The sequence below is a fragment of the Gorilla gorilla genome, chromosome 2, assembly GCF_029281585.2.
Source record: "Gorilla gorilla gorilla isolate KB3781 chromosome 2, NHGRI_mGorGor1-v2.1_pri, whole genome shotgun sequence".
NCBI lineage: Eukaryota > Metazoa > Chordata > Mammalia > Primates > Hominidae > Gorilla > Gorilla gorilla.
Window position 1 is genome coordinate 14,472,529 of NC_086017.1, and position 21,934 is coordinate 14,494,462.

Consider the following 21,934-nt stretch of genomic DNA (forward strand, 5'->3'; position numbering starts at 1 on the left):
ATCGTGAACATTTTCAAATACTGTGTAAAGAAAAGCGGAAGAACAGTACGATGGAGTCCCATGTACCCATGACTTTGAGTCAACAGTTATTCACGTTTTGCTGAATTTTATTTTGTATTTATGTGTATTTTATTTTGTATTTATGTATGAGTCGTGTGTATATTTTGTTGAACAATTTGAAAGTTACTTAACACTTTGAATGTTTATATAACAAATACATGTCCTATCATTGTTCTTGACATTCGTGAGACCCATGATAATAATATTTGTTTAGGATGTAAGAAAATCCAGGCTCCTATCTTGGTAGCTATTTGCACTTTGTGAGTAGGACAGTCTGCCTTCGCATGTTTATTTCTTCCTCGTTTTAGGGTCAGAGTAGGCAGATATTGGTATCATGTATCAATTATGTTAACTGGTCTTCTGCAGCTAGAACAGAAAAAAATACATTGACTTATTTCTATTTGCTAGGTCTTGTGCTAAGTCATGTTGCATTATACCACTTAGTTCTTTTGTTGAGCTCCTTTATTTCCATTTTGTAGATGAGGAGACTGAGGCTTGGAGGTAATATGATGCACCTAAGGTCAAGCAGCATCAGGATTTGTGCCTTATTAACTTTATGTACCTATTTCTGTGCTCATAACAAGCACATAGTTGATGATCAATAAAATTTGGGCAGGGCATAGTGATTCATACCTGTAATACTAGCATTTTGGGAGGCTGCAGCAGGAGGATTGCTTGAGGCCAGGAGTTCGAGACCACGCTGGGCAATATAGAGAGAACCTATCTCTACCAAAAAAAAAAAAAAAATTAGCTGGGTGTGGTGATGCATGCCTATAGTCTTAGCTACTTGAGACGTTGACGCAGGAAGATTGCTTGAGCCCAGAAGTTTGAGGCCACAGGGAACCATCATTGTGTCACTGCACTCCAGCCTAGGTGATAGAGGAAGATCCTGTCTCTAAAGAAAATTAAAAAAAATAAGATTTGATGGGCAAGTTAGTGCACAGAAATGCCCCTCTGGGGATTTTGAAGCCCATGATCTTTCTGTTGCTCTCAGAAGCCCAGATTTTTGATGTGCATTTACCTTTCCAGGTTTCCAGGGTCCTGAGATTATGTTGGAATAGGGATATGTTAAATAATTTGTCTCAAAGAGCCCCTGCCCCTTGACATATGCCTCCGAGCATTCTCTGGGACATTGTGACCGTGGTCTCTCCTGGCCTTTCCTAGGCAGTAACGTGATGAGATCTATTCATGGCGTGGGAGAGCTGATGACCCAGGTGGTGCTCCGGGGAGGAGGCTTTTTGCCCATGACTCCCATGGCTGCTGCCCCTGAAGGCAATGTGAAGCAGGCAGAGCCTGAGAAGGAGGACATCATGGTCATGGACACCAAGCTGAAGATCATTGAGATACTCCAGGTATCCACTAGCTGGAGCTGGGGTAGGGAGGGTATGTCACAGGGGCGCCATTCAGATCCAGTCCCTCTGTTCTGATGGAGCCCAAGGCTTTCTGGGAAGAAAATGGGGGCAAATCCTTAGCTCATCCCTCCGTGTCATTTATGAGCTGGCTCCTCTTAATCCCTTTACTGCTTTCTCCTACCCTCCCAACATGGCCATGTCCCTCCAGCCATGTCAAGACTTGGCACTGTTATCTTAGCTTTCCATGATCGATGGCCTCCATGCCAACCCTCTGCCTAGAATTCACTTACCTCTGTGTCTGCATGTAGCTGCATCTCTGCTTATTGATCATAACTAGGTTCAGGGTTCCATCAACTTTGCAAAGCCTTCCTCCCTTCTTCCCTTTTTCATTCAGTCAACAAATATTTATTGAGACCAACTCTGTGCCAAGTCCCCTTAAGCACTGGGAGGGTCCAGCAATGAAAAAAATAGATGAAATTCCTGCTTCTCTAGAACTTACATTTTGATAGAGGGGCATGGGCATGTATTAAGAATAAGTGCTAAGAGACGTTAAAAAGTAAAGGAGGGTCAGGATGGTTTGGAGACACTGAGGACAGGGGGCTGGGGATATTGTGTTAGGTGAGGTTATCAGAGAAGGCCTCTCCAGTACAGTGACGTGATTACACACCTGAATGAAGTGAGGAGATAGCCACACAGATATCTTGGGAAAGGGTATCTGAGGCAGAGGGAACAGCAAACGCAAAGACCCCATGGTGAGGAGGGCACATTTGGGAACAGGTGGGATTCAAGAGGGAATGGGAGAAGATCAAGTCGGGGAGTAAATATATATAGCTTCTTGGACAGATTGACTGTAAGGATGCACAGAGAAGTGGGGACATGGGCAGAGGGCGATTGTTGGTAACAAGGTTTATTTTTGTTGTAATATTTTTTAAGTGGGTAGATTATAACAAGCTTGTATGGTGAATAGGAATGATCATGTATACAGGGAGAACTTGTTGGTGTTTGGGGAGAGAATAATTGTAAGAGCAAAGTCCTTCTGTAGGCAAGCGGGGGTGGAATCTAGTATAAAGGGAAGGCTTGGTCGTAGGCATGAAACCCTCCCAAGCCTCTCTACAGCTTTGAACCCCACCCGACAACCTGTGCTTCCCTCTTTCTGTGCCATGTAGGTAACTTTTATTCATCGACAAAATCATCTGCTGCTTAATGGAAAGAATTATGTTAGCACCTTCTTTTTTTTATCCCATGTTGCCTGATCTCAACCCCAACATATGTAGTAGAAATTTATAAATGTTTAAGATCTGGGGATTTTATTTTTTAGTCTGAAATCACCCTTTACCCATGCTTTGAAAGTTTTAATGGGTTGTCTCAAAGTCATGTAATTAGGACGATAAAGACAGCTTAAGTCAAGGAGAAATCTTATTGAATTTATGCCTGACCAACTGTAGAGAAAGATTCCTTTTTTAAAACTTTATTCTTTAATAAATTTTATTTTTAATTTTATTTTCAGTTTTTTTTGTCGAGACAAAATATACATATAAAATTTGCAGGCCATGGCCGATGTGTTCCAAAGTGTTGTCTTGGACGTTTGTCAGAAACGACACAGTGCAAAACTTGGTCACATCTTGAGGTCCACTCACCGTGGTGACCTAAGAAGGATTGGTCGATTGAGTCATTCTTTCCACGGGTACTTACTGACTCCCTACCATGTGCACTGTGAGGAATGCAAAAATGATTCGAACAGGGGCTCCATCCACAAGGGGTTTATAGTCTGATGGGAGAATAAGGTATGATGAAGCTGTGTGGATGTGGAAATAAAACCACCAGAAAGTTCTTCTGACACGGGGGTCTGGGGGTGGGGGTCATGTAACTCCACGTGGTAAAGATCAGAGAAGGGTTGATGGAGGAGGTGGGGTTTCATCTGAGCCTTTAAGGTGCATGGGCTTTGTACATGGAGAAACAAAGGCCCGTTCTCAGGTGGATGGAGCAGCCTGAATCCGAGTACCATGGGATGCAGGTCAATGGGCAGTTCTTGCTGAGCAGAGACATAGAGTGTGCTGAGGGGAAGTTGTCAGAAGTGAGGCTGGAAAGGAGGACCAAGCCACACTGCACAGAGCTTTGGGTGTCTAAAATGCTAAGGCTTATTCTCTGTTGAGCCTTCGAAAGTCTTCAAGCAGGAGGTTAACATAAGAACAAGTGGTCAGGAGGCTGATTTGGTGAATTTGGTTCTGTAAATGGAACAGGCAGGAGATAATGAGGCCTTGAGCAGGGAGAAACGGCAGTAGGGGAGAACTCTGTGAGAAGCGGTAAATGGAGAACCACCAGGACTTAGTCTCTGATTAGATGTGTGTCCAGGAAGGAGGTGCTGATGATCAGGCAACTGACTGAGGTTGAGGAAACCCAGGCAGAAAGTAGATGAAGGCAAGACTGACAGTGTTAGTATGTTAGGGCTCTCCAGAGAAACAGAACAAATAGGATACATACAGATAGACAAGAGGGGGTTATTATGGGAATTGGCCTCACGCAGTTACGGAGGCCGAGAAGTCCCCCAGTCTGCCACAGCAAGCTGTGTCCCGGGAAAGCCAGTGCTGTGATTCAGCCTGAGTCCCAAGGCTGAGAACCAGGGGAGCTGAAGGTGTAACTCTCAGTCTGAGGCCAAAAGCCAGAGAACCTGGAGCTCTGATGGGCAGGAGAAGATGAGTGTCCCAGCTCCAGAACAGGTGGATTCGGTCTTCCTCCACCTGTTTGCTCTATCCAGGCCCTCCGTGGATTGGATGGTGCCCACTCACACTGGGTGAGAGCGGATCTTCTTTACTCAGCTCACTGATTCAAATGCCAGTCCATTCTGGAAACCCCCTCATAGATGTACCCGGAAATACAGTTGTACAAGCTAATTAGGTGTCCTTGAACCCAGTCAAGTTGGCATATAAAATTAACCATCGCAGTTACTTTTGTGAAACACTGAGTTTGAGGCTCTGGGAAGATAGCAAATAGGATGTCCAACAGTCTGTAGGACACATACACTGAGAGCATGGAGGCAGGCCAGAGACCTATCTCCCTCTGGAAGAGGTGATGGCCATTGGACTGGGAAAAGTTGCTGGGAGGCTGAGCAGAGACAAGGGGTGAATGGAAGGAAGAACGTGAGTGAGATCCCTACATGATGTCAGCTGCTCAATCTTTCTTTTTGGTTCTAGCAGCAATCCTGGGAAAAGTGACCCTGTGTTGGAATAAACGGTGAGGGAATACAGGAGGCAAAAGAAGAGGGTGTCCAAGGGTTTGTACCCAAACCAGGAGAAACAACCAGAAACAGGAAATAGGAACCAAGCTAATTTTCCATAGTAAAAAACAAATTTTTTTTTGTTAATTCTCTTAAATCCAAAGCAGGCAACTTCACTCTTCTCAGTGTTAGGCCCAGAGTTGACATTGAATACTTACTGAAATGGAGTCTTGTTTTATAGACTCCATTTATGGAGCCAGGAGTGAGTGATTTAGTGTTCCAATTGTTAAATTAATTGCCAGGATGCTGAAGTTTACACTAGAGGCTAAGGTGCTATGGGCAGACTTCATATGCCCCATGGAAGTCTGCTGTTGTTAAAATGACTGTTGAAATCTAAGCCAAATACTCGGCCCACTTAGTGCTTACGGTAATTGATGCAGCTGATACCAGGCCCCGCCAGTGTGTGGTGGCTTGGCAGAGTCAAGGTGGTATGTTAATGTAACCAATCTGTTTCCATTTCCACTTGAATCTTTAGTTTATTTTGAATGTGAGGTTGGATTATAGGATCTCCTGCCTCCTGTGTATATTTAAGCGAGAGTTTGATGAAAGCAATTCCCAGACTTCAGAAACATCCTCCGGAAACAGCAGCCAAGAAGGGCCAAGTAATGTACCAGGTTAGTGATTCAGAATGGAATTTCAGCCATAGAATGGGACCTGGCTCTAAGGAAAATGGGGAGAGCAAACAGTATCTTCTAGAAAAAGGGTAAAAATGGTTTTGAGGATTATTGCACCAGGGCATCATCCTGGCAGTTACTCTTTTTGAGCAAGTGAATAATTGATAGAGCCCAGATTCCTTCTGGGTTGGATCTTGTTTCCTTCCATCTGGGAGTGTCTTGGTGATGAGACAGTTGAGGTTTCCAGCATTGTGGTTACCCACCTCCCTCGCAAAAATACCAAAATAAAAACAGTAACAAAAAACTCTCCAGGAGATTTCTTGTCCACTAGCAGCTTTTACTCATGTTGGCAGTTTTTCCCTGCCCAGGAACTAGTGGTGAAGGGAGAGGGTAGGAGTAGAAATAATCCCATCTACCAAGCCCAAGCTTCCATGAGTGAGATCATTGCTGTCCTTCACCAGGGCACCATGCAGTGAGGGAGGAAGGGGCAGGAATGTGGAATATGTGGTTAATGTCATCTGGGTTAGTCACTCTGCATAGCTTTGCAATATAATGTTCTGGGAGATTTGGGGTTAACTCAACAGCTTTACCCTGCAAAACTTATGGATGAGTTCACCAGCAGCATGTTTGCAGACCTTCCTGCATCTGAAGTGATATGTTCTAACTTTTCAGGTGCTCTTGACTTTGAACACATTGAAGAACAAGCAGAAGGCATCTTTGGAGGAAGGAAAGTATATTTTCAGTTACTGTTTTGTAGGTGGGTCTGCAGTTGGGAAGGCTGCTCTTCCGGAGCTCTCAGAGGCCTTCTCTTTATTATGTTAGTAAATATTTAGTCTCTGGGCTTAGGTTGTTTTGGTGCTATCTTTGGAACTGTTAGTACTCAAGTCAGAGTTAACTTGGTTGGCTTGATTGGGAGGAGAGAGAGAGTGAGAGAGAGAGAGAGAGAGAGAAAGTATGTGTGTGTGTGTGTGTGTGTGTGTGTGTGTGTGTGTGTGTGTCCCACCTAGGACAGAAAGGATTTAAGGAGATTTCCCAAAATACCTACATTACAAGATTATTTTCACATAGTGAGGAAATGCAATCAAAAGAAAGAATAGAAAGAGAGAGGGGCTCAAAACAGTGAAGTTAGTAAGATCACGTCCTGCTGCTGCTGCTGGGCTACAATTTTATCCCTGAGCTCCTTGCAGGCTATGCAACAAAGAAAGCAACATCTGTTGTTTCATTGTTCCTAATATTAATGTATGAACCCCTTTAAAAAAAACCGCACTGGTCAATTTTGACTTAAGACATTATTATAATTATGGAACTCTTATACCTCCAAGTATAAAATTTGGTATAAACACCATATGCACATAGTTCTTATAATTAGCACACTTGGTTTGATTATTGCTTTATAACATATTACTCCAAAAAACTTAAGGATTCAAACACCCACCATTTTATTAATACTTCTTACAGCCCTGTGGCTTGATTAAGCTGGATGGTTCTTCTGCTGGTGGTCACTGTTGGGTCTGTCATACTGTAGTGAGGTGGTAACTGGGGCTGGCACCTCCAAGTTGGATTATTCACATTTCTGGCACTATAGCAGAGATGCCTGCAAGGCCAGGACTTCTTTCTCTCTCTGTCCATGTGGATAGCTTGGACTTCTTTACAGCATGGTGGCTGACTCAAAAAGCAAATGTTCTAAGAGGACAAGCCAACAGTATGCAAGTGCTAATTGGGCCTCTGCTTGCATTGCATCTCCTAATATCTTATTGTTCAAGCAAATCCCATGGCCAAGCTCATTGTCAGTGTGGGAGGGGACTACATAAGGGTTTGAATACTCTGTTGGGGCCCACCAGTGTTAATAGTCTACCTCAATGCTTAATATAAAACCTGTGAAATTTGAATTAGCAACATTATGTACTATGATGGAAGATGTTTTTCTGAAACTTAAACAAGGTATTGTGAGTTTAGCATAATACAGGTTCCATGTGCTGTGTGATCACTCAGCTCTCCCGCCATTTTCCTCATAGTGAACAGCATTGAAACCTTCACACCTTTTTGGAATACATAGCATGAATACAGTATTTATAAGTCTTCTCTGTGCTTTTCTTATTAGCCAGCAACCAGGAAGGTTCCACCATTTGTCATTCATTCAACTCTAAACCCAATATAGGTGCAGACCCAATAATTGACTAGCAGTGCTCAGTTATGGAGTAGTCTGCCATTTGATCTAGGATATGCTTATTAATATTTAAATATAGTCAGGCATGGTAGTGCATTCCTATAGTCCCAGCTACTCAGCATGCTAAGGCAGGAGGATCATTTGAGCATAGGAGTTTGAATTCAGCCTGGGCAACATAGCAAGACCTCATCTCTAAAAACTAAATACGTAAACTAATAACTTAGGAGAAACACATCCTCTTGCAGTTCTCAGACCACAGACGAAGCCCAGCAGAAGAACACCCTATGTAGATGTTGAGAATCTAATGCTAGTCTTGTCACTTTGGCTTAAAATTTGACTTATCTTTTAATATGACATCTTACTTGTCCCCTCACTTCATAATATAGTTGAAGATGAAGCAAGGCTGTATTATTAAAGGAGCTAATGAAAAGTGAAATTGCATGGCTGGAGATCACAGTGCTAGAAATGTAACTAGGTTAGGTGCATCTGGGCCCAAGGGGCGTGAGAGGAGGCATTTGTGATTCATTTGGCCTTTCCCCCACCTTGCGCTCCTTTAGCGAGGAGAACACCCCACTGGACTTGGATGACCATGGCGGCAGAACCTTTCTCCGGGTCTTGCTCCACTTGACGATGCATGACTACCCACCCCTGGTGTCAGGGGCCCTGCAGCTCCTCTTCCGGCACTTCAGCCAGAGGCAGGAGGTGCTCCAGGCCTTCAAACAGGTAGCTCAGGTCACCCACGTGTGTGTTGTCTGTCCAAGAAGCTGTTGTGTGCGCCTAACGGATTGCGTTCATTAAGGTTCAACTGCTGGTTACCAGCCAAGATGTGGACAACTACAAACAGATCAAACAAGACTTGGATCAACTGAGGTCCATCGTGGAAAAGTCAGAGCTTTGGGTGTACAAAGGGCAGGGCCCCGATGAGACTATGGATGGTGCATCTGGAGAAAATGAACATAAGAAGACGGAGGTGAGTGAAACACAAGTTATGCTGCCAAAGTGGATGGATGGGCTTCTCAAAACTAGTGAGCATCCTCTTCTGGTTTTAGGTATAAATGTGATAGGATTTATTTTCAAGAGATCTGCTTGTTAAGTCACTAAGATCACAGCTGTTTGCCTAGGAAATAAGCTACGAATCAAAGTTTAGCTCTGTCTCCTGTGCAGCCTTGGACCGTGTAGAAGAGACTGCGATGTTGAGTGAATTAGCACCAGGTTTCCCTTACAGACCCACTTGGGAATTGACCTGTTCTCTAGGCATGGCCCAGCCCACTCTCCCTTCCCAAGGAAACCCATAGCAAGTAGGTAGATGACTGGGACATAAGCCCAGCATGACTATTGTAAAACAGTATAGAACTCCCTTTCTTTCCTAAAGGTTGATGCTAACTGTAACAAACTGACAGTAGCCCAAGAGTTGTACAGATCACACTTGTGTTCACTTTGGTTTCTAGGAGGGAAATAACAAGCCACAAAAGCATGAAAGCACCAGCAGCTACAACTACAGAGTAGTCAAAGAGGTAAGCTCCTCCCCCACCACCATGTTTCCTTTCTTTATGAATTCTCTAAGGAGCTTTAGTTTGTGATAGTCAAGTTGAAGGTACACACATTTGAGCTTTTTTCTTCATGTGGTTTAACAGGGAGAAAGTAGAGCTCAGAGGTTAAGCTCATGGGTTTTGGCATCAGATCTGGGCTCCACACCCAGCTCTTCTACTTATAATTTTTGTCCTCAGCTTCCTCACCTTTTGTAGGTGCAACCTTTTGTAGGCACTGCATATTTCTGAAGCTTTACAATTGAAGGAAGGACTAATTGAGAATACTGTCAGGGAGTCATCTAAGTGCCTGGCACACAGTGTCCCCACTGAGAACTGTAGTTCTTTAGAAATTTTTGCGTACACTGGTTCAAAGTTGGGAGGCTGGGAGCTTTGTGTGTTTTACCCCAGAACAAACTCTTCCCAGGGTCTCGGCAATGATGCCAGGTCATTCCATTTTAAGTGATATCTTTGAAACTGTCCCACTTGTTGTTGAAGGCATAATCCCCTGCTTATTCTGGAAGACATGACCTTAGTCTTATGGATTTGGCTTGATGGGATCAACAGAAATGCCACATACTGAAGGAATTTTGTTTTACGTTTTTAATGCATTATAATCCCTTTTGCATCCCTGCCCACCACCACCCTCTGCAATCTTTTTCCAGCTATAGTTCCTAGTTTTCTGAGACTGATTTCTTTCATTCTACTAGATTTTGATTCGGCTTAGCAAACTCTGTGTTCAAGAGAGTGCCTCAGTGAGAAAGAGCAGGAAGCAGCAACAGCGTCTGCTCCGGAACATGGGCGCGCACGCCGTGGTGCTGGAGCTGCTGCAGATTCCCTATGAGAAGGTGAGCGGGGCCTCATGCACAGCAGCTGCTCTCAGGATGGGGCGGATCCCTGGGTTTCCCCAAACTCTTCACATCTGGATATTGTTAGTGAAGAAATGCATCCAGTGTGACTATTGTGACTACAAAGCAATTTCAGGTATTGATATGAAGCAGAGCATCTGAAAAATAAAGTAAAATCACCCATGAATAATCCTCATCCCCAGTTTTAAGATTCTGTAAAGAAAGAGGTCCATTTATTCTCCATACTCCCAAGGCACATTGGATAGAGACAACTTGGTCTGTGTCAGAGCTTAGAGCTATATCTACCCATGAGTTGGTGTGTTTCAATTTCATTTGCAGTGTGACTCAACCAATTTAAGTATCACCAGCTATTAAGTGCATGTAGGAACATGGGATGTGCCCACTTTTGAAGTCCTCACTAAGACGCTGACATCTGCTTAAGTATTTGGATTTATCAGGTGATGCTTTGATCTAGGTCTTCTTTTCTGTTGCTGGAAGTTGTACTTTGCCTCTAATTTTTCACATTAGCGTTTGTCATTGATACGTATTTGATTTGGGGAGGCAGGAGCAGGCTGACAGTGCTTTGCACGCATGTAGGCTGACAAGACACTTAGTAAATCATTCATTCAAGCCTACAAGACCCACTGGGGTATTTGTGTTGTGCCCACTTGACAGATGAGGAGACTGAGGCTTGGGGAGGTTTAGAGGTGAAAGGCTCAGACTCAGGTCTCTTGAGTTGACTATAAACTGCTAGAGAGACTGATTTGCTAGAGAAGACTCACCTGATGAAGGCTCATTTCTAGGTGCTTGCAGGGTGCCAGGCACTATGCTGAGGCCTTTAGACACATTATTAGCTCATGCCATCCTCAAGACACATGGATGAGATGGGTGGTGCTATCTTTAGCCCCATTTTAGATGAGAGAGCTGCAGCGGGAGAGGTTCAGTAACTTGCATGGATGGCACCGCTGTGTAGAGTGACGCTGGCTCCACTTCACTGTGGATCTGGGGCCTGCTGCCTTCCCTATGCCTGTCGCCTTCTACTCCAGGAAATTTCCTATGAAGGGATCCTCCTCCTCAGTCATGGGGACCATATGAATCGGGCAGGTCAGGCCTTTCAGTAGCTATAAATAAAGTCCAAGCTTAATCCCTGTCGTAGGTATAATACCTAGCTAACTTGTAGTTGATACAGGTGTGCATTATCATCCAAACTTTGCCTGTCATTTAGACTAGAACCAACAAGCTGATCTACTTCCTTGTGTGTAAGGAATGCGAGGGGGTCATTTGCTGACCATAGTGTTGTCTCATAATATCATCAGTTTCCCTAATGAGAGTTATGCCTTCATAGAGCCGGCTTAATCTACAGGTAACCAGATGTGGTTGGAATTGGTGACTCAAAGGAAGAATATCATGTGTGTGTATATCTGTGTGTGTACATGTGCACACTTTTGTTAGCTTTTGGATGGGCACAGACTTCCAAAGAACGGTGGAGGAATCCCCCACAGGTAATCTCTTGTGACTTGATGTCTTTGGGGCTTGCTTTCCTTGGAAAAATCCGCTTCACACCACAAAGGTTCTTCACTTAGCTTGTGCACCAGCAGATTCCTTTTATACGGAAGGACTGGAGGTGTGTGGAACTATTTAAGGTTACTGCTGTCAACCAGCAGTGGCTGTCTGTCCCAAGCCCTCTGATTTCTTAGAGCTAGAAGGTTCACCACTCCTCCTGTTAATAAGGGACAAATGTAATCCCCGTTATGTTGTCCTGGGACTTGCTATTAATGTCCTTGTAAATTCTCCTCTGTTTTGGTTTGATTGTCAAAGCTGGGAGCTCACCTTCCTCCCACAACTCTGTTTTGTCACAGAGTTATTTTTCTAGACCAGGAGTTAGCAAACTACAGGCACGGGCCGAATCTAATCCACCACCTGTTTTGAACAGCATATCAGCTAAGAATGGTTATTACATTTTAAAATAGTCACATAAGTACCTACATAATGTCCTTGATACTCCCTCTCTACCCACAAAGCCCAAAGTATGTGCTGCCTTGCCCTTTAAGAAAAAGTTTGCTGACCTCAGTCTAGCCCGGAACCAAAAGCTAACTTTTACAGAGTAATCACTGTCTAAGCACTTCATGTGACTTTTCTCATTTAATCTTCATAACAATCACATGAAGTGTGCACTTTTGTTATCTCCTTTTCGCGGATGAGTAAACAGCAACACTGAGAGGCTAAGAAATGTGCCCCAGGTCACACAGCCAGGAAGTTGGAGATCTGGGATAAGAGTAATGCAGTCAGGTTTGGGGACCTGCATTCCTACCTGCTATCCTCTCTTGCCTCTGAAATGAGGTGATGGCTGTGAAGACTTAGGAAGACTTGTTGTGGGCTGTAAGAATATGAAGGATGATTTCCAGTTTAGAAATTCTTGTTGTGTTTTTACTCTCTTAAATGTTTGCTTGTTTAGAATTGGACAAAATGGCCATGGGTTTTATAGAATTGGCTTATTACGGAATATTTAACTCTAAAATACTGAGTTTATGCTATTAATGTATGAATCACATAATCCAACCATGTGAAATGCCAAGGAGGGTATTATCCCCATTTTGCCGATGGGAAAATTAAGTCTGAGGTTAAAAATTGTACTTGAGATGATAAAGGAGTTACGGCAGGCACAGTTGCTCTAATGTGTAATCTCAGGAGATTTCCACTTTGCCATGTGAGCTGATGGCAAAAGTTAATGTCTAGTAGGTTGGACAACTTAAAAAGGTGAACCCAAGAGGGAAAATGACTACTCAGCGTCAGTGAGGAAGTCAGCCCCAGTTCTGTTGTCAGTCCCTGTTTTTGTTTATCTTGAAAATTTTTATTATTTTTATTTTTTGTTAGAGATGGGGGTCTCACTATGTTGGCCAGGCTGTTCTCAAACTCCTGCCCTCAAGTGATCCACCCAAAGGGGTGGGATTACAGGTATGAGCCACTGTGCCCAGCCCGTCCCTGTCTTTAGAAGTAGGGGGTTCAGAAGTTTCAGTCCTTGCTGGATAATGGACTCGTGGATGCCTTCTATTAGCCTTCACTCTGCAGTGCTCCCTCCCACCCAAATAAGATCTTCACTTTCGTCCATGAGCATAGACAAGTTACTGGCTTCTTTTCAGCGTCAGCAGTGCAGCCCCTCAATATTTACCCACAACAGGTCCCCAGCAAACACCTTCTGACTCCCACGTTAGCAGGAGGTGTTGGGTATAGGAGAAGCTGGTCTCCTGGCCCAGCAATCAGTGCTTTCATCTGTCTCCCCCTACACAGGCCGAAGATACCAAGATGCAAGAGATAATGAGGTTGGCTCATGAATTTTTGCAGAATTTCTGCGCAGGCAACCAGCAGAATCAAGCTTTGCTACATAAACACATAAACCTGTTTCTCAACCCAGGGGTAAGACTTGAGGCCAATCTGCAAATCTGTAGAGGGAGGAGGGCAGGGAAGAGGGAGGAGGAACAGCTTGTTCTTTGGCTGTTGTGGCTTCTGGGGCTTGTTATAATGCAACATTCATTCCAAAGAGGAACATTTTCATCACTTATCAGGAGGACATAAATACTCATCTTTTGGGGATGAGATGGCAGGAGTTGGGGAGGGGAAAAGGAGGAAAGTGAGATGGATAAAGTAAGATATGTGTCTATATTTTCCTAGTCAAGTCCTTCATTGTATCAAACTTCAGCAATACAGAAGTGCTAAATGTCTCTCCTGCCACCTGCTACTGAGGTCATGCATGAAGTTTTCTGTGGCTATGTATACATATATAATATTTCCATATCAAACATATCTGTAATACATCTTAGTTTGTTAAATATATTTCTAGAAGTATATTAAATGTATTGTAGGTTTTGTAAAGAAAAATGATGCCACACTCTATGCATTGTCTTGTGTTCTGCTTTTTTCACTTAACACATTATGGATTCCTTTGCAAATCAGAGAGATATAAATTTTTCTCATTCTTTTGATGGCTAAATGACATTCCATAGAATGGCTGTAACTTTTAAAAAAACATTCTCATATTAATGGACAGTTAGGCAATGTCTGATTTTTAACTTTGTAAACAATACTGCAAAGGACATCTTTGTGCATGCACACACTCACTCACTCAGTAGTACTGCTAACACTTTCCAGAAAAAGGATTGCTGGATTGTAGGATAATATAGGTTGAGCATCCCAGATCTGAAAATCTGAAATCTGAAATACTCCAAAATTCAAAACTTTTGAGTGCCAGTGTGATGCTCAAAGCAAACACTCATTGGAGCATTTCATATTTTAGATGTTTGGATTTAGGATGCTCAACCAGCAGACTATAATGCAAATATTCCCAAATCCAAAATGTGAAACCCTTGTGCTCCCACGCATTTTGGATAAGGGATACTCAACCTGTGTTCCCTCAGTGTCATGTTAAGAGAAAGAAAAGTCAAAAGATAAAAAGATTAAAGCCACCACCTCACCCGAAATATAAAACTCAATAACTGTGGGTAAAAAGTGAAAAATAAGCCTTCTAGAAGGTAACATGAGAATCTTCATGGCTGTGTGGTAAGCAAAATTTTCTTACAAGGTATGCAAAGAACACTATTTTTGAAAATTGATAAATGGGCCTTCTTTTAATAACTTCTGTTTGTCCACTGACACCATTAAGAGCATCCAAAGGGGAGGCAGAGAGTAAAAGACATTTGCAATGCACGTTCTCAACAAAGAATTCATATCCAGAATGTACATAACACACTCAAAAAAGTCACTGAGGAAAAAGTTGACCTTCTTTTAAAAATAGGCCAGGCGTGGTGGCTCACGCCTGTAATCCCAGCACTTTGGGAGGCCAAGGCAGGCGGATCACTTGAGATCAGGAGTTTGAGACCAGCCTGGCCAACATGGTGAAACCTTATCTCTATTAAAAATACAAAAATTAGTTGGGTATGATGGTGAGCACCTGTAATTCCAGCTACTTGGAGGCTGAGGCAGGAGAATAGCTTGAATGCAGGAGATGGAGGTTGCAGTGAGCCAAGATTGCACCACTGCATTCCAGCCTGGGTGACAGAGCAAGACTCTATCTCAAATAAATAAATAAGTAAGTAAGAACGTAAAGGCAAAAAACTTGAACAGACACCCTGTTGGAGAGGATATCCGAATGGCCAATAAATGTGACAAAGTGTTCAACATGATTAGACATCAGAGAAATGCAAATTAAGTTGTTTAGCCACAATAAGATGTGGCTAAAATTTAAAAGACTGACAATACTAAGTGTTGACAAGGATAGGAACAGCTGGAATGTAGAATGCAACTTGTTAACAACTTTTGAAAGCTGTCAGTATCTTCTGAAGCCAAACATACTCATACTTTGTGACCCAGCAATTCTGTTCTTAGACCCAAAAGAAGTATGGGTTTAAGTTCACCAGAAGACATGTGTAAGAATGTTCACAGCAACTCTAGTATTTATAATACTAGTAATGTTACTATCTATTAAAACTGGATCCTACTCCAAATGCCCTTCCACCATAGAATAAAGATATTGTCATATATTCATGCAATGGAACTTACATATCAGTGAAAAAGAGTGCAAGAGGTTTAAGAACAGGCAAAACTAACCTGGTTATATAAGTCAAAATAGTAGTTAATTGTGAGATAAGGCATAAAGGAGACCTGTTTTGTTTCTTGATCTGGGTGTTCAAGGTCCCTTTATAATCTATTCAGCTGAATGCTAATGAGTTGTTTACTTTTCTGTATGTTTATTTATATGTCAGTGAAAAAAGCTTACTAAAAAAGAAAGTAGTACAGAAGCAAGAATGAGAGAAACATATCTTCATGGGTTTAAATGCTTCCCTTGTGTGTGTTTCAGTGGACTCTTCTTTTTCTCACTTTTTAATCTGTTCTGTCAGCTTTTTGACTTGTCCCTGTGCTCTTTTCCTCACTCTTGTGCCAGATCCTGGAGGCAGTAACCATGCAGCACATCTTCATGAACAATTTCCAGCTTTGCAGTGAGATCAACGAGAGAGTTGTTCAGCACTTCGTTCACTGCATAGAGACTCACGGTCGGAATGTCCAGTATATAAAGTTCTTACAGACAATTGTCAAGGCAGAAGGGAAATTTATTAAAAAATGCCAAGACATGGTTATGGCTGAGGTGATTGTTATATATTTCTGTATACCTCCATCTGGTGTTCTGTAGAAATTTTAAAATTATTTAATCTTATCTGTATGAACTTGCACCCTCTTCAGGAGCCATACAGAAGGACAGAAAGTAATTGTGTGTGCATATGTCTGTGTCATCTCTTGTGTGAGCTTAAGTTGTAGATATAGGCAAGAATCTGATCTGATATTTCATAGCAACCAATTTAAGGAAGGATGGCTTGGATTTTTCTGACAGGGGACAGAAAGAGGAATAAGGAACTGAATTATAGGGAATGGAGATAAGACGTAGTCAGGACCCAGTGAGCCAGAACAGCTTCCATTCTTGTGGATTATGAATTTTAAAAATTATTCACCTAATTAATTAGATGGAAAAAATTTTGCCTGATGCTTTTTGAGGAGCAGTTGGTCTGTGGAATCAAGGAAAAGCCTTACTTGGTTTATTATGAATTCCCTTTGATTTACAATCTTGTCTACGTATATGGTTCCATTGGCAGGGAGGGTAGTGTGATTAAGAGTTGGGGCCAACGTGGTGGCTCATGCCTGTAATCCCAGCTCTTTGGGAGGCTGAGGCAGGAGCATCACTTGAGGCCAGGAGTACAGGACCAGCCTGGGCAACATAGTAAGACCCTTGTTTCTACAAAAAATTGTAAAAATTAGTTGGGTGTAGTGGCTTGTGCCCATAATCCCAGTTACAGAGGAAGATCCCTTGAGCCCAGGATTTTGACGTTGCAGTGAGCTATGATGGCACCCACTGCACTCCAGCCTGGGCAACAGAGTGAGACGTTGTCTCTTAGAAAAGAAAAAAAAAGAGAGAGTCGGCTCAACCTGGGATACAAATGTCACCTGAACCCCTTCACTGAAGGGTGCCATGAGATACATTACTTGACCTTTCAACTCCTCAGTGAGCTTTTCTATAACATGAAGATACAGCAGATTTCACTTTAAAGAGTTGATATGTGGGGTAAATGAGATAATGGTGACATTAATGCCTAACACTTTTTGGAAGCCTGTCATACTCTAGGCACAGTCCTAAGCAGTTTGTCTATAATAAATTATTTAATCTGCATAGCACTGTGAGTTAGCTATTGTATTTGTCCTGGTTTCACAGATGAAGAAACTGAGATACAATGAGGTTAGGAAGTTCGTCTAAAGAGTTTATCTTGGTATCTGGCATCTAATAATTAGAGCTCATAAAGGTTAGTCATTAGTAAGTATTGACCATGTTTATTTTGACTTCTGTGCCAGCCCTTTCTGGTTTTTTTGTACTTCATGTACTGCTGATGAAATCGATTTATTCTTAAATAGATTTGCAAGAAGCCTCATCTTAGGGGACAAGTTATAAACAGGAATGCCTCAACTTTTTGAAGAGTAAGTATGGAGAGGAAGGCATATCTTAATTAAAAGTAATTTGTGATTGAAGAGATAAGATGGTAGATGAAAGAATTGTAAAGGGGATACATAGTAAAGCATAAAAATAAGATGGAGGCAGGGCACACTGGCTCACACCTATAATCCCAGCACTTTGGGAGGCCGAGTTGGGTGGATCATCTGAGGTTGAGAGTTCGAGACCAGCCTAGCCAACATGGGGAAACCCCGTCTTTACTAAAAATACAAAATTAGCCAGGCATGGTGGTGCATCCCTGTGATCCCAGCTACTCAGGAGGCTGAGGCAGGAGAATCACTTGAACCAACCCAGGAGGCGGAGGTTGCGGTGAGCCGAGATCGCGGCATTGCACTCCAGCCTGGGCAACAAGAGCGAAATTCCATCTCAAAAAAAATAAATAAATAAGATGGAAACATTTAAAAAGAAATATCATAGCCTAATTGGTAGGTATGGAAATACAAGTGCAAGCTTGCAATCTCTATTTCCACTTGATACATTAATGCTGGTATGCAGGCTTTCTCTTCCCCTAACAGCTTTCTAGGGCCAGTGTGGTATTTCTGTATCTGTGGACTAAAATTATGATGCTGAAGATTTCTAGTTGTTCAGTTATATAAATGAATGAAGTCAAAATAGGTAAGACTGATTTGGGAAGATAAATGCTAACAGAACCTCTCTCTTCTTCTGTGAATAGATTTTTTTCATGCTGCCCCACCCCTGCAAGCTTGTAATCTAAACCCACCCTGTTCTTTATGTAGCTGGTCAATTCGGGAGAGGATGTCCTCGTGTTCTACAACGACAGAGCCTCTTTCCAGACTCTGATCCAGATGATGCGGTCAGAACGGGATCGGATGGATGAGAACAGCCCTCTCATGTACCACATCCACTTGGTCGAGCTCCTGGCTGTGTGCACGGAGGGTAAGAACGTCTACACAGAGATCAAGTGCAACTCTCTGCTCCCGCTGGATGACATCGTTCGCGTGGTGACCCACGAGGACTGCATCCCTGAGGTGAGCGAGCCCAGCCTGGCTGTGCCCTTCTCGTTGCTATGTGGTGTGTGCTGTCGTGGCTCACTGGGAGACGTGGTGGCTGGCCTGGGGGAGCCCTCACAGTTCTGAAAGCTGCAGCTCATTTTGTAGTGGGATTTCAGTTCCCTAAAACATTTTCTTGAGCATTGATTTTGCATGAAAGGAGCACGGGAGAAGTTAGTCGTTCCTTCTGTATCTTTAAGAACAGTAAGGAAAAAAGCTTCAGCTCTGTGGGACTAGTTTAGCCTGTTGAGCAAAGGGGATATGACCTGAATGAACTTTTCAGAAATGTGACGAAGAGTAGGTTGAGATCTAGTTCATATGAATGTAAGACTTAGTAAGTTAATTCTTTAAAAACAAAAACCCTTATTACAGAAATAATGGCCATTATAAAAAATTTAGGAACTACAGACAATCAATTAAAAAAAAAAATAATGAATACCTAAGTTTTGAAGTTAATCCTTCCAGGCTTCCTTTTTTCCTACTCATAGATTATATTGATTAGTAATGAAAAACTGGATTATAAAGTATATATTCATGATATATCATATAAAGTATATTATAAAGTATGTATTGTATGTTTTACAATGTGTAATATTAGTTTGTAGTACACATTTATATTACATTAAATATATATGACATATATCACATATATTATGTTTTTAGGTTATTTTGAAAAGCTAAAAACAGTCATGTGTCGCTTAGTGGTGGGGATATCTTTTGAGAAATGCGTTCTTCGGTGATTTCCTCATTGTGCAAACATCATACAGCGCACTTACACAAACCTAGATGGCACAGCCTGCTACGCACCTCGGCTATATGGTACAGCCTCTTGCTCCCAGGCTACAAGCATGCACAACATGTGACTGTCTCAGTACTGAAGGCAATTATAACACAATTGTATTTGTGTATGTAAACATTGAAAAGGTCCAGTAAAAATTGGGTATTATAATCTTATGGGTCACTGTTGTGTATGAGACCCATCGTTGACCAAAATGTCATTAGTCAGTACCTGACCATACTCTTTGAAAAGTTCAAATATCAAAGACTGTAAAGGGGTAAACCATGAAAAGTCTTATAATCTGTTTTCCCACCACCCTACAGAAAATAATTTATTATGTTCTTGTGTATTTTTCTAGAATTTTGCACATAAACACATACAGTATATATACTTTACTTCCCCACCCCCTTTTTGTAAATGCAGAAGATGATACTCTAGGTATACTATTCTGTACCTTAACACTGTAACTTCTTTTCATATCAATTCATAAAGAGATGCCAGATTTTTTTTTACAGTTGCATAAAATGCCATTGTATAGATGTACTGTCATGGCCGTTTGTAAGTGTGGTACTAATTTATGATGTAATGAGATAATAATCAATAATTAATTGCTGTAATAAGAAAGCAATGAGATTGCATTCTTTTCACAGTCTTGGCCACAGTATGTTATCACACTTTTGGGTTCTCATATATCTGGCAGGTGAAAATGGTCATTTCAACATAGTTTTAATTTACAGTTCACTTGTTTGTTATGGATAAAGAAGGTAGAGTTATAACTAGTATTAGGGATGAGAGAAGCATAGTGTTACAACAAGCATTAGTTTGTTTTTTACTCTTTTTTATTTGAAATACAACGGAAGTGCAAAAAAGTACATAAACTCAGTTGTATACTGCAAGAACGATAGAACGATTATAAAGAGAACAGCTTTGTATCTGCCACCCAGGTCAAGAAATACGCAAAAACCTCCCCCATTCCCCTTTCCTGTCCTCACCTCCCCCAAGGGCTGTCTCCTGAGGGTAACCACCAGCTGATTTTTATGTAATCCTGCAGTTGCTTTTCTGTATACATCCCTCAACAATATAGTTTAGTTTTGTGAGGTTTTGGACTTCTTCTGTGTATCATTCCATGCCTTTTTAAGTTCAGCTCTGTGTTGTTAAGGTTGATCCACCCTGACATGTAGCTGCGTTCATTTCCTTTGCTTTGGAGCATTCCTTTCTATTGTGGCACCATGATAGGTTTTTCATTCTTCTACTGATGCTCATTTTAGTTGTTTCCAGCTTTTGGCTGTTAGGATTGTGCATACATCCTGGCCCACATGTGTACACTTCCGTCCAGGGTGTGTGGATAGTCAGAAGTGGAAGTGCTGGATCATAGGAGGTGCATTTCGTCAATTTGATGTGATACAGTCCAGTTGTTTTCAGCATGGTTGCTCCAGTTACCATTCCTCCTCCCAACCCTGCTAACATTTGCTATCATCAGATCCTTTGTTATTTTTTTCAATTTGATGGTTGTATGATAGTATCGCATACCAGCTTAATTTTTAGAAGCTTCATGGAGATATTTACAGGTATGATTCACTTGTTTAAAGTGTACAATTGAGTGGTTTTTAATATATTTGCAGAGTTGTGCAATCACCATCACAATTTAGTTACAGAATATTTTCATCACCCCAAAAAGAAACCCCATGCCCATTAGCAGTCACTTCCCATTTCCTGCCAACCCCCCTAATCCTAGGCAACTGATTGTCTTTCTGAATATATGGATTTGCCTATTTGAGACATTTCATGGAATCATACACATGTGGTCTTTTATGACTGGATTTTGTCACCTACATGATTTTTCTCAAGGCTCACACAAGTTGTAGCATGTATCAGCACTTCGTTCCTTTATGTTGCGGAGTAATTTTCTATTCTATACATACACCACGTTTTGTGTGTCCATCAGTCAGTTGATGGCGATTTGGATTGTTTCCGCTTTTTGACTATTGTGAATAATGCTGCTATGCACACTTGTGTACAGGATTTTGTATAGACACATGTTTTCATTAACCATAGTGGTTTTAATTTCTATGTCCTTGCTTCCTAATTGAAGTTGAGCCCCTTGCCGTGTGTTTTTTTTTTTTTTTTTTGACATTTGATATTCCTTTAAGAAATATCTGATCCAGTTTTTTGCTTACCTGTTCTCTGGGGGTGTCTATCATATAAGCACAGATCTAGGGGCATTCTTCATTGGTACACGCCTTGCAGATATCTTGTCCCAACTTGGGCCCATTTACCTCTTGAATGGTGCCTTTTTATGAACAGAAATTCTTAATTTCAAGTAGTCAAACTTGTCCCTGTTCTGTGGTCAGAGGTTTTGCCTCATTCTTTACCTTGAGGTCATGAAAATATTCTCTTCTAAAAACTTTATGGTTTTGGATTTTATAATTGTGAATTTCAAATGTCAGAAAATCATAGAAGTAAGACTTGGCAGTGGGGAATGGGATGACCATTTTCATCGGTCCTTGCTGTGAAGTTGAAGCAGCTAATGAGTTCCATACACACCAAGATGGTTTTTCAGAAAAGCTTCTTTCTATCTTGCAGGTTAAAATTGCATACATTAACTTCCTGAATCACTGCTATGTGGATACAGAGGTGGAAATGAAGGAGATTTATACCAGCAATCACATGTGGAAATTGTTTGAGAATTTCCTTGTAGACATCTGCAGGGTAAGGCTTTTGGAACTGAGGAGGCAGAGTTGGAGAGTGAGAGGTGTGTG

General features: G+C 41.8%; 1 protein-coding gene across 1 annotated transcript in view; it reads left to right on the plus strand.

The window, feature by feature from the left end:
• The window catches only part of ITPR1 (inositol 1,4,5-trisphosphate receptor type 1), a 354,018-nt gene that overhangs the window by 181,799 nt on the left and 150,285 nt on the right, over nucleotides 1-21,934 (plus strand). The window contains exons 24-34 of the mRNA XM_063703566.1: nucleotides 1,225-1,412; nucleotides 5,162-5,300; nucleotides 5,973-6,031; nucleotides 8,029-8,190; nucleotides 8,267-8,437; nucleotides 8,916-8,981; nucleotides 9,704-9,841; nucleotides 13,130-13,255; nucleotides 15,777-15,977; nucleotides 18,125-18,376; nucleotides 21,759-21,884. Coding sequence (XP_063559636.1) covers nucleotides 1,225-1,412; nucleotides 5,162-5,300; nucleotides 5,973-6,031; nucleotides 8,029-8,190; nucleotides 8,267-8,437; nucleotides 8,916-8,981; nucleotides 9,704-9,841; nucleotides 13,130-13,255; nucleotides 15,777-15,977; nucleotides 18,125-18,376; nucleotides 21,759-21,884 — 1,628 coding nt within the window. The remainder of the gene's footprint in view (nucleotides 1-1,224; nucleotides 1,413-5,161; nucleotides 5,301-5,972; nucleotides 6,032-8,028; nucleotides 8,191-8,266; nucleotides 8,438-8,915; nucleotides 8,982-9,703; nucleotides 9,842-13,129; nucleotides 13,256-15,776; nucleotides 15,978-18,124; nucleotides 18,377-21,758; nucleotides 21,885-21,934) is intronic.